Genomic DNA, 17186 nt, shown 5'->3' on the forward strand with positions numbered 1-17186 from the left:
TAAATAGATACATAATTCAAAAGATGAATAGATAAAAGTAACACATTAGAAATCAAAGTTTTTGAGTAAATTAATTGATCGGATACACAGAATTTTATCAGGCGGGGTTCAAGCCTCCAAGTTCATTATATTGCAGGTATTTCTATAGGCCTACATATCTTATGTAAATATTTATTTTGAATAATATCTTGGTCAGAGGTAGCTTGAATTACTCCGCAATCCTTTTATACTTGCGCAATCCTTGAATTACTCCGCAATCCTTGAATACACAACTGAAATTAGTATTTATGGCACTTCATTACTCTTTCAATTGAGAACTATTGTAATATCATTTAAAAAATCTTGATACTACACGACATGATACAGCATAACATCTTTGATACATGAAAAACTGCTACATAAATCTTTGTCTATGTAATACACACGGCTTTTAAAAAGATATAATACAACCTTTATTGACTTGACCAATGACAATTTCTGAGTTCAATTTCTTGGAGGGGTGGGAACAGAAGGGCAAAGAAAATTTTGGTTGCAGTATTTTTATGTATAGCGAAAACGATATTTTTGTATTATCACATTTACATTACAATCCAACAGATCTCTGGAGGGATGATGTAGCCACCAGGAGGGCTACTACCCCTTGTTTCCTTCTGGTGTCATCACTATTATTCACTTTTGTCTTTAATTATTATTTTTACTTTATATGTATAAAATAGCGTTACTAATTTATGTTAGAGGTAATCATCAGTTTTAGCTGTCGATAAACTAGTGTTAATAATGCTTTCGTTTTCCAGAATTTCGATTCAATTTCAACAAAGTAGGTGAAGAGGAAGTGACTAGTTTTGGAGTTCCGTATGACTACAAAAGCGTAATGCATTACCCGAAATATGCTTTCTCGAAGAACAAGAAACCCACAATTGTGTCTAAGGTAAAATACTACTAAATTATGTAAGGAGTAAACTTCAATGTTCCAAATAAAAGAAAAAAAATGGAATAATGTATAAATATTGGAATGTGACCTTAAGCAATTCAAATCTTGGTACTTAAAATATACATGGAATGAGGCTGTAAGCCATGCAAACTTGGAGTAAAAATACTAAAGTATATTAGCGTAGCGTAAGAAATTTAGATACAAATCTCATCATGAGGTAACAAAAAAAAAAAAAAAAAAAAAAAAAAAAAAAAAATGAATATTAGGTCAGGTTTCATTTATACCTGCTGCCGAGGTCTCAATGTGTCCTACTGTAGAAGGTACATCCTCAAGCGTATAGAAATGATATTTGATATAGAAGACAGAGATCAAATTATGAAACGGATTTGTCAAAATCTAGTGCGTCGCTACTTAGCGAATGGAAATTTGTATTCTACACCAAACTTTAGGAGATGCTGTAGGCGTCGATATCGACATTTCTGTTATCGCAACTTAAATAAGATTCCTTACTAGTCAGTCGACAAACCTATTAGTCGGGTATTCTTCTTCCGCCTAATTCCAGTTACAGTATATTTCCTATTTTTCAGAGTTATGAAGAATATATCTTATTTCTCCGACTTAGCAAATTTTACGTATTGTAATTTCTTTCTGGTTAAGAAATGTCTTATGTCTGAAAAAATGTATATATATATATATATATATATATATATATATATATATATATATATATATATATCGGGTGTTGCAAAATAAGTGTTACAACTCTTGGGAGATGACTCCTGCCACTGAGACAAGAAAAAAAGTTCGCTTCAATTTTCTGCTATCGGACATAGTTTCAGATCTACAAGGTGCCGAAAGCGTGGGAAAATGACTTTTGGACGCCAATAGTTCGGAAACTATCCAACATAAAGAGGGCGGGTAAAAAATTCACTGAAGAAGTCATACCTGCTCTATAGAATTTTGCATGTTTCACAATTCTGCCATGCACGCGCAAGGGATTCCCCAAAGGAACGTAGGGAGTCCCGGATAATCTGCCAAATGAAACTTGGTCTAAATGGATATGAATTGATAGGCTTTCTACCAGGTAACAATAATTAGTTTGTCTTAAGTTGATATCTGGAACAAATAGAAAATGGCGGACACCTTCATGCCCGTTGTGTGTGGTTGCATAATCGCCAGTTACGGATGCTGGCCAACAGTGACGTTCTGAGTATTAATTGTAGCGAATTTGTACTCAAATGCTCTAGAAAGACATCTGGAGTGTAGGTAGAGCATAACAGATGAAGCAGGGTGATTCGCATGTGTGGAAACCCTTAACGAAAAATGCCCAGAAATGTACTCATACTCAGTAAACGTAAGTTTAAAGCGTCGGAAATGTAAGGATTAGCGTCAAAAACATGAAAGCCATTGGCAATTCACCAATAATATTCCCTCAAACCGATGCAATATGATGTGCAAGGTTGCATACCAATAAGGATGCAACAACTGAGGCCAAGTTCAAATTGTGCAATGGACTCAGTAAGAAACTGGTTAAACTAAATGAATGTCACTAGTGGGATCGCATGATCGATATTGAAATGTGGCTAATGTGTGTGTTGATATCAACATGTAGCTAATGAATAAATGTCAACATGTCCCACTACTGCTGGGACATCGTCCCACGTGCGAAAAATAGGAAAATAACTACTCGGGTCTTGAATTTGAGGCCGTGGGCTCCCAGTAGGATTGGAAACTGCGACCACGCGAGCAAAAGTACGAAGGAGCCTCACTTTCTCTGTATTCATTTCTTTGAGGAGTACCCACTTTGTTTGGCAAGCCCTCTTGTACAGCCTCCCGACGTACTTGTGTATTTTATTTTGTTACTCCTACTGCACAGTTGTAAACAATCAGAGCTTTAAGACGTTTCTTCCTATTTCTCGTGTCGTTTTATTTTCCATATGTATGGTGTTCCAGCTGTAGTGTTAAATGTGCCAAATCGGTTCATTTTCTTCTTTGTCTTGGCATGTGAACTGTGTGTAAGATACGAATTTCTGGAGGTATTTTCCTATATTTCGAGCACGTCATATGTCTCAGAAGACGTGAGACATGATACAAGTTTGTTATTTTCACGCTGTATCAGAATTTGAACCATGCATTAAGAGATTTCTTTTCATACGTGTCGACTGTGGGACAATGTCCCAAACAAAGAGGGACATTGATACAATCTTGTTATAGTTACGTTCTACCAAAAGGCGCACCAGATGTAATAGCAGAATGTACAACGTTATTTTCCTAGTTTTCGCAAGTGAGATGGTGTCCCAACAGTAGTGCGACATGTAGACATTTGTCCATTAGCTACATGTTGATATGAACATACACATTGGCCACATTTCAATATCGATCATGCGATCCCACTAGTGGCATTCCTTTAGTTTAACCAGTTTCTTTCTGAGTCCAATTCCACAATTTGAACTTGGGCTCAGTTGTTGCATCCTTATTGGTATGCAACCTTGCACATCATATTGCATCGGTTTGAGGGAATATTATTGGTGAATTGCCAATGGCTTTCATGTTTTTGACGCTAATCCTTACATTTCCGACGCTTTGAACTTACGTTTACTGAGTATGAGTACATTTCTGGGCATTTTTCGTTAAGGGTTTCCACACATGCGAATCACCCTGCTTCATCTGTTATGCTCTACCTACACTCCAGATGTCTTTCTAGAGCATTTGAGTACAAATTCGCTACAATTAATACTCAGAACGTCACTGTTGGCCAGCATCCGTAACTGGCGATTATGCAACCACACACAACGGGCATGAAGGTGTCCGCTATTTTCTATTTGTTCCAGATATCGACTTAAGACAAACTAATTATTGTTACCTGGTAGAAAGCCTATCAATTCATATCCATTTAGACCAAATTTCATTTGGCAGATTATCCGGGACTCTCTATGTTCCTTTGGGGAATCCTTTGCGCGTGCACGGCAGGATTGTGAAACATGCAAAATTCAATAGAGCAGGTATGACTTCTTCAGTGAATTTTTTACCCGCCCTCTTTATGTTGGATAGTTTCCGAACTATTGGCGTCCGAAAGTCATTTTCCCACGCTTTCGGCACCTTGTAGATCTGAAACTATGTCCGATAGCAGAAAGTTGAAGAGAACTTTTTTTTCTTGTCTCAGTGGCAGGAGTCACCTCCCAAGAGTTGTAACACTTATTTTGCAACACCCGATATATATATATATATATATATATATATATATATATATATATATATATATATATATATATATATATATATATATATATATGTGTGTGTGTGTGTGTGTTTGTGTTTCTTTATTTGCAAGAAATCGTGTAATTGACCTCCACTATTAAAGGACCACAATTTATTATAGTATTACATAAATACATCTTAACATCTCATCCAAATCATCTTAAAAACACTAATTTAAATTAAGTTTACTCTTCATAGATTTTTATATTACAATATTGCAATTTTGTTGATTCTTAATATCAACACTGATACGTTTCGTCACTCAATTTTTCCATTTTTTCTGTTAGTAATATAAATACGTTTTCATACATTTCCCTTTGCACTTTTCAAGTCTTACTAATACAAACAAGACCCGATATATTTTTTTTGTTTTTGTTTTGTCCAAACTTTATTATTAATTGTTCTGTCCGAGCCTTCGTCTCAGTGCATCATTGAAGAGTGACACATCAAAATAGGCGTAAGCCCAAAGAATAGACTACAGTAAATATTATTTTTGTCCTGCTTTAGCTTAACCACATTTTGTCATAGGTGATTAATACTCGTCTTATACACCTTTCCTCCACGCAACTGACATAATAGATTTATGAACCTCTGCGTTTTTAATATAATTCGTGAAAATTTCCCGTTAAACATCACGGGCATTTTATCTAACATATGATTTTACTCGGAAGAATGTGCAATCATAAACATTTAAAAGATAAGGTCTGAAATGCAGATGGAATCATCCCGCGCATTGAAGATAACAATGTTGAGTGAATGCTTAAAAGAACCTTGAGTAAATTCCAAACTGAGGAATAAGGCGTCTAGTATCAAAATCCGCCACATTCATTTCCCTTAATTTCGAGTAATCCCGCAGAACGTGCAGTGAAACTCCATATAAATCTATACGCGTACGAAGTCCCATATTTGAACTAGCTTTTTTAGTATGAAATATTAAGCTTTTGAACAAAATTCTGTTTCCATGGAATTCCTTTAGATCAAACACATAACTAGCGACATATAACTGAATTTCGGTTAAAAAAAAGAAGAAGAAGAAGAGGTTGAAAGGTTTATACTCATCATCATCATCATCATCATAGGTATTCTGCCTTTATTGGCAGGTCACTTGCCGCAGCTGAGAAGCTTCCATGCTCCACGGTCCTCCGCTAACTTATAGAGTAGAGGGGGGCAAGAGTACGTGGGGGGTAAGGATACGATTCCCTAAAATCAGGTGAATATATTCGCGTATGGCAATAATGCGTCACGTGGAGTTTGATGTTAATGGCATCTAGAACCTAAACAAGTTTGAGTGTGCTGCGAAAAACTACAAGCTATCTAGGTAATTATTTATGTTTTTCTAATAGTTTGATATAATATTGGGACATAAGTAGTTAATGATTAACTTACACAATTTTATAACGATTTCAAAGTACTATAAAGCGTTAGTTTCTAACATATCCATTGTTTGACAGGATGGAGTAAATTGCCTTTCTTCCAACAGTTGGCTGTACAACATCACGGGAAAGTCAATTGTGTAGTGAGGGGGCAAGGGTACGCAGATACCTACGGGGCAAGGGTACGCGTGCGTACTCTTGCCCCTTCTGTTCTATGAAAAAGAATCCAATTTGATTTACAACTAACAATCAAAAAAGAATGTAGATTCCGTTGTAATAGAGAGTGACGGCAAACTTTACGAATACTGGTTCCCATATGTAGCCTCTAACGTTAAGAATTCTGAAGAATCCTGATATTTTCTTATGTACGAGGGATACATTTTTATTCTAAATACCATTCCTTACATAACAGTATCTAAGGTGGTGTTTGTTTTCGAAACAGATAAACGTGTGAGATAGTGACATCTGCAGTTATTGAATACCGTTACGCTAGCTTATTTTATTCAGGTTTCAGAAATACTATGCTTTGTCCTCTTTTATCTTAAATGTCAGTAGTCTTCAGTAAGAAATTTCAATGGGCCTTATGCAGAGTCGTTCTGACGCGTGATTAGTGCCATACTAAAAAGTTCGACTACCGTATGTTTCCTGTAGTAGTCAGTCCTTTAGTAATCATACGTTAAAACGACTCTGCATAAGGCGGTATCAGTCCAATGATTGGTATGGGATCCTATAAAGATATATGAAGCTAACCTAACATTTGACAATATGTAGCTTCATCAAGGATTGGTCGAGAAGTTCTCAAGTTACCCTCGTAGGTGACAAGCATTCTGTAACTGATGGAATAAGCTGAATTTGGAAATATATTTTTATAAAGGATCTAAATATTATCTTATTTTTTTGTATCATATGCATTCCCATTACTGATATGAGGAGAATTAAGGATTTGTCTTTTCTTTCTTTCTTTCTTTCTTTTTCTTTCTTTTTTTTTTTTTTTTTTTTGAATGAGAATCTGCAACGTCTTTAGGTACAACAAAGCCAGTAGGCCTATTTACCGAAGAAAGGGAGAACGAATTAGTGGAATATATCACATTACTGGATCAACTCTTCTATGAATTAACTTTAAAAGATCTAAGAAGAATGGCATACAATTTTGCTGAACGTAACTAGTTGCCCCATATCCTTTAGCCATGTGAATCGAATGGCAGAAAGAGATTGGACGGAGTCTTTCCGTCGTAGACATTTAACAATTGCTTTGCAACAGCCTTCAAAGACTGGTCTGGGGAGAGCTCGTGGTTTTAGCAAGCCACAAGTTGAATGCTTTTTTAATTGTCTAAAAATCTTGTAAGACAAAACGGCTTTTCTCCACGGGATATCTACAACATGTACGAAACTGGCATAAATACGGTTCCTCATAAAGTTCCAAAAGTCGACTAAAAATCAGTTGTGAATAAAACTGTATCTAGTGATTTTGGAGTTAACATAACAGCTGTTTCATGGAGTGCATCTGGTTCCTTTATTCCCAAGATATTTCCCACAAAACGAATGACAAGAATTATTCGATGGCTCGCCGCCAGGTTCTGTGGGAATATCTAATTCTGGTTCATCAACTCACAACTTTTTGTAGAATGGTTATATTATTTACACCAACATGTGCGATCAAATTTGGTTACGAAAAAGGTGTTTTTACTTGTTGACAATCAGACCTCTCACATTTCAATCGAAGCGATTGATTTCTGCAGGCAAAATGGGATAGTGATGTTGAGTTTACCACTAAATCCCAGTCATAACTTGAAACCATTAGATCGCTCCTTTTTTGACCCGCTGAAATCCTGGTATTCAACAGCGTGTGATAAATGTATGAGGAATCATCTATCCTACACCATTCCAAGTTGCGAGCTTGTTTACTGAGACTTACTACAAAGCTGCAACCATTGGTATCCAGCCTTCAAGAATCTGGAGTTGTCCTACTGAATCCAGGTGTGTTCACTGAAGAAGATTTTCTTCCTTCTATTGTGGATGTGGTAGACTTAAATGTAGAAGCCAGGTCTGAAGACGAAAGCATTCCTGAAGCAACAAATCAAGCATCAGACCTGAATAGAGCCCAAAATCGTTCATCGGATGATTCACTGGAAGTAAAAAGGGATCCATGCGGTGCATCCAGATCAAACACTCCTTCGCCAGTTGCTCGTCCTCCTCCATCTGTTACCAAACCTTTAAACAGTAACGCTAGATCCTCACTAGAAGCAAGTAAGAGCTCATGCGGACTGTCCACTTCAAATACTCTTCTGCCGGTTGCTCGTTCTCATTCATCTGTTACCTAACCTTCAACCAGTAACACTGGATTCTCACTAGAAGCAAGCAGGAGCTCATGCAGATTGTCCACATCAAACACTTCTCTGCTGGCTGCTCGTTCATCGGTTACCAAACCTTCAACCAGTAAACTGATCTTTACTGGAGGTAAGCAGGGGTCCATGTGGACCATCTACATCACGCACTCCTTTTGGTGGTTGTCAGTCCTCCTCCAACTGCTACCAAGCACTCAACCAATAGATCTTGATCTTCTCGAAGTCAGAGATTCTGACATCCTCTCCTTTCAAGCAGAACTTACTTCCGAAACGGCGCCCTCCAAAGAGCAAAGGCAAACATCATCTTGCACCAGGAAAGCTACAACCGAATTTGTAGCTACAACTCCTCAGGTCAGTGAGGAAGTAGTGTACGAGTGTCCATTATGCAATATCATCTACAGTGATCCACCAATAGAAGACTGGATCAAGTGCGCAAGATGCCATGAATGGTGGCATGAACAATGCACATCATATAAAGGAGTAAGCACCTTCATCTGTGATAATAGTTAATGCTCTTTTGGTTGCGTGCTCTTGCCCCTTTGATTTCGTACTCTTGCCCCACATATAGGGGCAAGAGTACGAATTTGAATGTCTTCATTTTATGAGTTCTAGTTCCTCTAAGAATAGAGGTATATAAAAGTTGAGTTCACATTTCGTAAAGGAGAGTTCAAGTTTTGTGTTGCATGTAAAAGTTTTCCGTTTTAACTATTTTTTACCAAAATATATAAGTTTAATTAAAATTTGCGTACTCTTGCCCCCCTTTCCTATACTAGGCGCCTCAAATACAGCCGTTCATGTCAACTTCTCTTATATCTGTTATATAGTAACTTAGAAGGATCGATAATCACCATAGAACAACCTTAGATTAGTATCTAGTTGGCCCCACCACCCTTGGACGGATATAAATAAATAATGCCATTCGTTTGTGCTACGTTACTGCTGGTTAGTGCCAAAATTTCAGCGTTTGTGCTATCAAAATAACAAAGTTATGAACAATTTAAATTTCGGGGCCAACTTGACGCTTTTTTCCCCTAATTGAGATAGAATCAATTTTCTAATGCCAAACGTTTGTGCTACGTTAGTGCTGGTTAGTGACCAAATTTGAGCGTTAGTGCTGTTCCAATAACGCCGTTATAACAAAATTAATTAGCGTCACGTTGACCCAGCTTTTTCCCATTGAGATAGAATTGATTTTCTAATACCAAACATTTGTGTTACGCTTGTGCTGGTTAGTGCCCAAATTTGAACGTTAGTGCTGTTCAAATAACGCCGTTATAACTAAATTAATTAGCGTCAAGTTGGTCCCGCTATTTTGCTTATTTGAGGTAGAATTTTTGTAATGCCAAGTGTTTGTGCTACGTTAGTGCTTGGTCGTGCCTCCAGTTGTCCTATAGTGGTGTTGAAATTTCACGTCCGTGAACTTGGCCCCCACTTGAGGCATTAACAATAAAATTAGTGTCAATCATTGGTTCATCTTAGTGCACCAATCCCCAACGTTATTTCTTCATTAGTGTACATGCTACAAGTAAAACAAGCCTTCAGGGTTCCAACTTCACGCTGGTCCCCTCTTCAAGCACTAACTTGTAAGGGAATAATTAGTCATTCGTTAGTGCATCGCCAGTGTTTGTAGAAAATACTAATCGTTTCGCTAGTGTTTTAATATTAGTGCAGTTGTGGGAAGTGACATTTCAGGAAACTTCCCTAAAGAAATACATGGGCAATTTTTCATTGCGTCAAATTCCCGGTAAATTCAAAATCACATATAATCTATTCTAGTGCAATCGTTAGTGCCTCTTAGTGCACCAACCCCTAATGTTAGTTCTTCATTAGTGTAGGTTGTACAAGTAAAGCACCTTTTGAGGACTAGCGCGAACTTGGCTTCCATTTTAGGCACTAACGAAGAAATTAGTGACATTCGTTAGTTCTTCTAGAAAACTGATAGTTTCGTTAGTGCTCACTATTAGTGACGTTATGGCTAATTATATGTCACGAAACTTCCATAAGAAATACAAGAGTAATTTCTGATTGCGTCAAACTTCCGTCAAATTCGAGAGCATTAATGCTCTGTTCTAGTGCGATCGTTACTACATCATTGGTGCGTTTTGGTGCATCAACACCTAACGTTAGTGGTTCGTTATTGTAGGTGCTGCAAGTAAAACATGTTTGGAGGGCCAGTGAACTTAGCCCCCCCATTTAAGCACTAACGAATACATTATTGTCATTCGTTAGTGCTTCTTGAAAGTTCTGTTAGTATAATTAGCACTTCATTATTAGTGTAGTTATGGGAAATTTCTGAATGCGAAAAATTCCCGCCAAATTCAAGAGCGCTATTGATATATTTTTGTGCAATTGTTAGTGCATCATTTTGTACAGCAACCTCTAACGTTAGTGCTCAATAGAGTAGGTGCACTTTTCTGTGACAGCACATTACACAATTTACTGCGATTTAAATTTGACAATTTGAAGACAAACGTTTTAACAACATACTATAACTACTACCTTTAACAATGGTACTAAACTAATTAGTAAGTGCATTATACTTTTTATATGCTGTAACTAGTGTTTTTTAATTATCAGATGGAAAATTTGGTGAAAAATAACGATTTTATTGTTTTTAAGTTGGATTTCATTCGCTCTTTTTAATGCTACTTGATGTAAAACAGGAAGTGAGATATTGCTGTTAAAAATATTAATGTTTTTTTATTCACGAATAATAAATTAAGATTTTTGTCAGAAAATCTTAAAGAAATTAAGTGCAATTTCAAAGAAAGTCAGTTTTATGAATAACGGTAACCAAGAATGTTCTGTCCCTTTTTGTGGAGGTCTGTGATCCATTGACCCTCACACCGTGAGTTGAATACGGATGGAGATAAGGCGAATATCAGTTGTTGGTGTGGGCATATCCAACATACTACGTAGTTGTGGAAGGTCAGTTACACCGTGAACTTGCGTAAGGACAGAGTGAACATGGGACCTCCACAGAGCGTCATAAGGGCGTGTATGCTGTACGAGTTCAAACTGGGGTCAAACGCCGCTGCACTGGAGCGGAAGATACGCCAGGTCTTTGGTGAGGGTGTCTTGACTACGTAAACAGTGTAGCGGTGGCTTAACAAGTTTAAGGACGGTGATAAAACACTCGAAGACGCACCACGCGCCGTGAAGACCAACACATGCAGAAAATGAATATCTTCAGGCAGCAATTGAGGCGAACAGTGGCCAGATATGTGAGGAACTGGGACTACAATCCAGTGTGAGTGGAGAAACTATTCGGCAGCACCTCTATCAACTGGAGAAACACTACAAGTTGGGTCGATGGATCCCACATGATTTGACTTAAGGCCAGAAGGCAACGCGAGCTGACACCTGTGTTTCTTTGCTGTTTCATCTGAGAAAGGGGCTATTCCTGGACAGGGTATTGACATGTGATGAGAATGTGCTTCTGTACGAAGCTCCAGGGCATCGTTTTCATTGGTTAGCATCCCATGAACCGGTTCCAAAACAGCCGAAAGCAGCCTGCACCAGAAGAAGATCCTCCTGTGTGTTTGGTGGACTGTTCGCGGCATCATGCATCGGGAACTGCTACCAGCTGGTCAGAGCATCAATGCAACTGTGTATTGTCAACAGTTGAGCCGTGTTCAAGAAAAACTTAAAGCTTCTGAATCGCAAAGAGGTCCTTCTGTCAGAGGATAACGCTAAGCCCTACGTGGCTAGGATAACCTGGGACAGCATTCTATGCCTTGGATGGGAAACACTATTGCATCCGCCACACTCCCCGGACACTGCACCGTCCAATTATCACCTGTTCAATTCGTTGGAAACTCACTTTATAGGAAGCCAGTTCAAATCCCGAGTAGAGGTGCAAAATGCACTTCATACCTTCTTAGCTTCACGCCCCACGCAGTTCTACCGTGATGGAATCCATGGAGAGAAGGTCGTCGATGCTGATGGGGACTCTTTTTGATCTTCCAGGTACGTCTTAGCGCCAGGTGACATATCGATGTTCGAAGGTTGTGGATGAGGAAGCGATAGAACTTTCTTGGCTACCTTTATAGATGGGTTCTGTGTACAAGGGCTTAAATTAAAATAATTATGTACAAAGGTATAATGTTTGGTCCCGGACAGTAGTTCTTGGTTACACATAACAAAAACTACCTGGAATATAGTTTATGGAGAAAAGGTAAAATAATAATAATAATAATAATAATAATAATAATAATAATAATAATAATAATAATAATAATAATAATAATAATAATAATAATAATAAGCTAGAAAACAGTGTTTTTAGTTTTCCGGAAGGAGACCAAAATTTTCCTGTTTTTCAGACCTCAAAAACGCTAGATGCTAACAATTTTATTTTGTTTTGCACATTGTAGCTGGTCCCCCTTCAAAAACGACGGACCCCTCCTATCTAAGGACCTGCTGGCTACATCCCTGGGCTAGCTTGTAGTTATCTTCCCCTAAGCTTCGCCTTTTAGGGTCCATACAATTGGAGCACTAATATAAGGAGTTCTGCAATAAAACCTCTTAATGTAATAGTTACCATTACACTATGTATGTTTATTAGTGCTTTTATATTTGGCTGGAATTTTTCAAGCTGGAAAATGCCACTTGTCTAAATTTAGCCTCGCATGCAAATGAATTACTACCAAAACATTTCACATGGTTAGTGCTTCGTTCACTAAACACTAACATTAGTGCTATGAGAGTTTAGGAGTTATTTGTGAATAGCTCTCGTGGGACTAAATTAAAATTTATTGAATTCTACAGTAATTTTACTACAAAGGTGGGATAAACGTCAAAAGTTAGTGCATCGTTATTGCTTGCCCAAACACCAAGCACTAACGTTAGTACTATCATAGTTTAGGACTTATAAGTGAATAACTTACTTGGGGCTAATTTAATTTTATCGAAATTTACAATAATTGTCCCATACAGGTGCAGTAAACGTGAAAGGTTAGTGCTCCAAAACACACTAAACATTAATGTTAGTGCTATCGTCGTTTACGAGTTATTAATGAACAACTCGGGTGGGGTTAACTTTCAATTTTTATACAATTTTACACTAATTGTCAGACAGAAATGAGACTTAACCAGAGGTTAGTGCTTCATAAACTAAACACTAACGTTAGTGCTATCTCAATTTAGGAGTTATTAATGAATAACTCGCGCAAGGCTAAATTTAAATTTATCGAATTTTATTATAATTACCAATCAAAACGTAGAGTAATCGCTAAATATTAGTGTTTTGTTAGTGCTCTAAAACATAGTAATCACTGGCGATAATGATATCATAGTTTAGGGGTTATTAGTGAATAATTCGGACGAAACTCAATTAAAATTTATTGAATTTTACACTAACCGTGTAAAAGTTGAAAAACCTGATTTTATCCTCGCCGAGTTATTTATTAATAACTCCTAAACTGTGATGGCACTGATGTTAGTGATTAGTGCTTTATGGAGCAGCAACAGTGCACTAAGCTTTAGTAGTTACCCACCGTTGTGGGACAATTAGAGTAAAATTCGATAAATTTAAATTCACTCCTGTCAGAAGTATTCATGAAAATACAACAACAGTTCTTAGTGTTTTATAGAGCTATAGCAATGCACTAAGCGCTGGTATTTGTCTCACTTTTGTGGGACAATTGCTATAAAATTGTGAAGTGAAAAATCTAATGTGAATCTAAACTAGTGTAAAATGAATAGCCTCGCTTGAGTTAATCATTAACGACCCCTAAAATGAGATAGTACAACGTTAGTACCTAGTTTTTTTTTGTTGTTGTTGTTGGACTGCTAAGGATGCGCTAACCTTCAGCTTTTGTCCTACCTTTGTGAAAAAATTAGAGTAAAATTCGATAATTTTAAATTCGGTTCCGTCCAAGTTTTTAATTAATAACTCCTAAACTATGATAGCACTAACGTTAGTGCTTTGAGTTTTATGTAGCACTAACAATACACTAATCTTTAGCGTTTGTCATATATTTATAGGGAAATATAGTGTAAAATTCCTTAAGTTACAATTCTGTACCGTCCGTGTAATTCAATAATAACTCCTAAATTATGACAACACTAACGTTAGTGCTTACTGTTTAATGGAGGTCCAACAACACACTGACTAATGGTGTTTATCTTGTTTCCATCTGACAATAAGTATAAAATTCTACAAAAACTGAAAGATCTAAAGTTAGCCCCGCACGAGTTATTCATCAGTAACTCCCAAACTATGATAGAACTTTCTTTAGAGCTTAAATAGCACTACCGTTAGTACTTTTTGGAGTACTAACGATGCACAAAAATTCGATGTTTATTCTACCTTTGCGAGACAATTATTGTAAAATTCGATAAATTTAAATTTAGTCCTAAGTGAGTTATGCACTTATACCGGTAACTCCTAAATTACGTTAGTACTAACCTTAGGGCTTACTGTTTCATAGAGTTCTAACAATGCACTAACCGCTGGTGTTAGTTCCACTTTTGTGGCACAATTACTGCAAAATTGTGCGAAAGTTGAAAAATCTAAACTTAGAACTACCCGAATTATTCATTAATAACTTCTAAAGTATCATGGTACTAAGGTAAGTGTTTAGTGCACTAATGTGCCCTAAAGAAGCACTAAACATGTAAAATGTTTTAGTAGCATTTAGGAACCGTTCGGGGATAACTTTAGGGACGTAGCGTTTTTCATTTTGTAAAATTAAGGCCAAATTTAAAAGCACTAATGACCACGTGTATTATAATGGTTACTACTTCGTTAATAGGACTTATTGCAGAACTTCTTTATTGCAGAACTTCCAACATTAGTGCTTCAATAGTATGGATGCTATAAAATAAAACTTAGGGGATCCTAATTACACGTAAGCTCTTGCCTACAAAAACATTGACAGTGAGACGAGATAAATGAGATAAAAAAAAAACACACACACACAAATAAAGGTTTGTCATATTTTCAGCTTTTTTTCATCTGGAGAATCAAGTATATTTTGCAATATATCTAATCCTAGTTATAATATGTATACAGTAAAATACAAATAACTTTCCATTCTTCATTAGCGCTCTTGATTGTTTTATGTCAATAATAAATTGTTCTTCTTATCTGTAGCGCAATCCGAGAGAGAAGCTGGGTCAAAGGGACCGACTTACAGAAAATGATTTGGAGAAGGTCAGGCGAATGTACAAATGTAACGATACCCAAGAGATAGAAGAGGAATTAGAAGAACAACAACCAGTATCAAGCACTGAAAAGTACAGGCGAAAATTTATTTACAGAAATAATAATCGACTTAGAGGACCATACGAAATTAACGATTATTTCGACCTACGTACTTTATAATTATATGCATTTATTTATATCTGTGATACATATTTGTAACAAAATGTTTAATTCACTTGTAAAATAGATATAATAAAGAATTTGGTATCTATAACAAAACTTGAATAGTTTTGAAAGAGTTCGTTTACTTAATTATTTGAAAGAGTCGTTCTTAACAACTTAAACTACTTAAAGTTTTGTTAAATACATAAAGAACATTTGGAAGTAATCCAAATCAACAGTAGTCTTCAGAAGGAGATCGATTGCCAGGAAAAGAATAAATTACCGTATTTTCTCGGATATAAATGCGTCTCATTTATTCAAAACAAGGCCTAAAATTATTGGGCATATACAACACTATAGAACTTCAATCTTTTTCTGTTCCTAAACGATATTGTGTGATTTTAACTTACACAAATGCTGAATTTATTGGTGAAAACTTAAATGTTCTATCATAACTCGCTTTTATTAATAAGACCACTACACATTACCCGTAATGTATGTTTACATATAAGTGTATTATCTATTGGAGACTAGCAAGGCATGTAATACTAATATTCTATGTTGTAAATAGAATTTAAAATAGTTTCTTATTGGCAGTTTAAGCATACAATTTTTTCTAACAATGCACTTAAGTTTTCATTTATTTCTGAAGAAAAATACATATTTTTTAAATAAATAATTTTACAATCATGAAAACATATAGTATTATGACTAATGTACTTTCCAGAGATGATATACAAATATTAATAATTAATTATAGGCTTACATGTATGCAATTTTATGTTAAAATGAAAATTACGTGTGTTTGGTGTATTTTTAAGTGCACATTTTGATTGTTTTCCATTGCATCACAGAATGTATTATGAAGAGTTCTGAAAAAAAATCAAATGTTCAATCTCTTGTAACTTTGTTCCTATTCATTCGAAACCAGTCATATCTTGACCGTAGTATTAGACACTAAACTACTTTCAATGGGCGTTGCCCCGTCCGTTTCACTTGCGTTGTTACTGGTATAAAGACCACCACAATTTGGATGCCTGTTGATACTATAGCGTCCTTAATTTCCAACATTGAATAACAAATCTAATGTTGCAAGTTTTCGTTTAACATATTGATTTGAAATATGCAATAACCTGGCCTATATGTTTTGTTAGCAACAATGTGTGTGTGTGTGTGTGTGCAAGTTAGCTGGAAATCTGGTCCTGCAACATTGTTTCCAATTTGTTCCGCACCTTCTAAGTCCGGCCCTGTTTTAGAGTCTCAGCAAGCATTCCGTCCATTTTCAACTGTAGCAGTTTTGATATGGGACATTGCCCCAATGAAACCGTTGTCAGCAAACTTCTACTTCTCTTGAAATAATACATTTACCCTGTACGCATGTTTACCTAACTTTTAGATTAATTTTACACTTTCATCATTTTAGTAAAAACGTTGATTCTTCTTGCATTATATACAGTGAATTGTATATTATTTATAATTCTAATATATGTTGTTATTATTTTCTTATTTATGTTGTTAATAGAGAATATTGACATAATTTGACTTCGTTTTCAATTTCTATTCGTCAAAAACAATAAGGCTGCAGCTTCATCTTCCACTTGGCCTATATATAGCTACCTCGCTAACAATAACAAATAAAAAAGAAATATAAATGTAAAATAACTCTGAAGTATAGCAAGAGCATTCAAAAGAAAACATTTCAAATAAGAACATATAAAACACGAAAGAAAAAATAATAAGTCTAATTATAATGTCTTAGACAGAATATTTGGTGTGGGAGATCTGAGTTCGATTCCCGGTTGAACCTCAGGTGTTTCAGATCCCACGTTAAGCTACAAACAAACGCCTCATATAGTCTCGCTGCTGACAAGGACGCTAAACAAAATCACATCACACATTTTACATGGAATACATACCGAAGTAAGTATTTATTTAATTAGTTGAGCTGTAATAAGATGTGATTTTTG

At 36.1% G+C, this 17186-nt stretch overlaps 1 protein-coding gene across 1 annotated transcript in view; it reads left to right on the top strand.

Annotated features, from left to right (window-relative positions):
• LOC145693945 (low choriolytic enzyme-like) overlaps nt 1-15851 on the top strand; it is a 38533-nt gene extending 22682 nt beyond the window's left edge. Inside the window, exons 4-5 of the mRNA XM_081770103.1 lie at nt 795-928; nt 15007-15851. Coding sequence (XP_081626229.1) covers nt 795-928; nt 15007-15237 — 365 coding nt within the window. The 3' untranslated portion in view covers nt 15238-15851. The remainder of the gene's footprint in view (nt 1-794; nt 929-15006) is intronic.
• The last annotated feature ends 1335 nt before the right edge of the window (nt 15852-17186 follow it).

Source organism: Thermobia domestica, chromosome 9, assembly GCF_964235325.1.
Source record: "Thermobia domestica chromosome 9, izTheDome1.hap1.1, whole genome shotgun sequence".
Classification (NCBI taxonomy): domain Eukaryota; kingdom Metazoa; phylum Arthropoda; class Insecta; order Zygentoma; family Lepismatidae; genus Thermobia; species Thermobia domestica.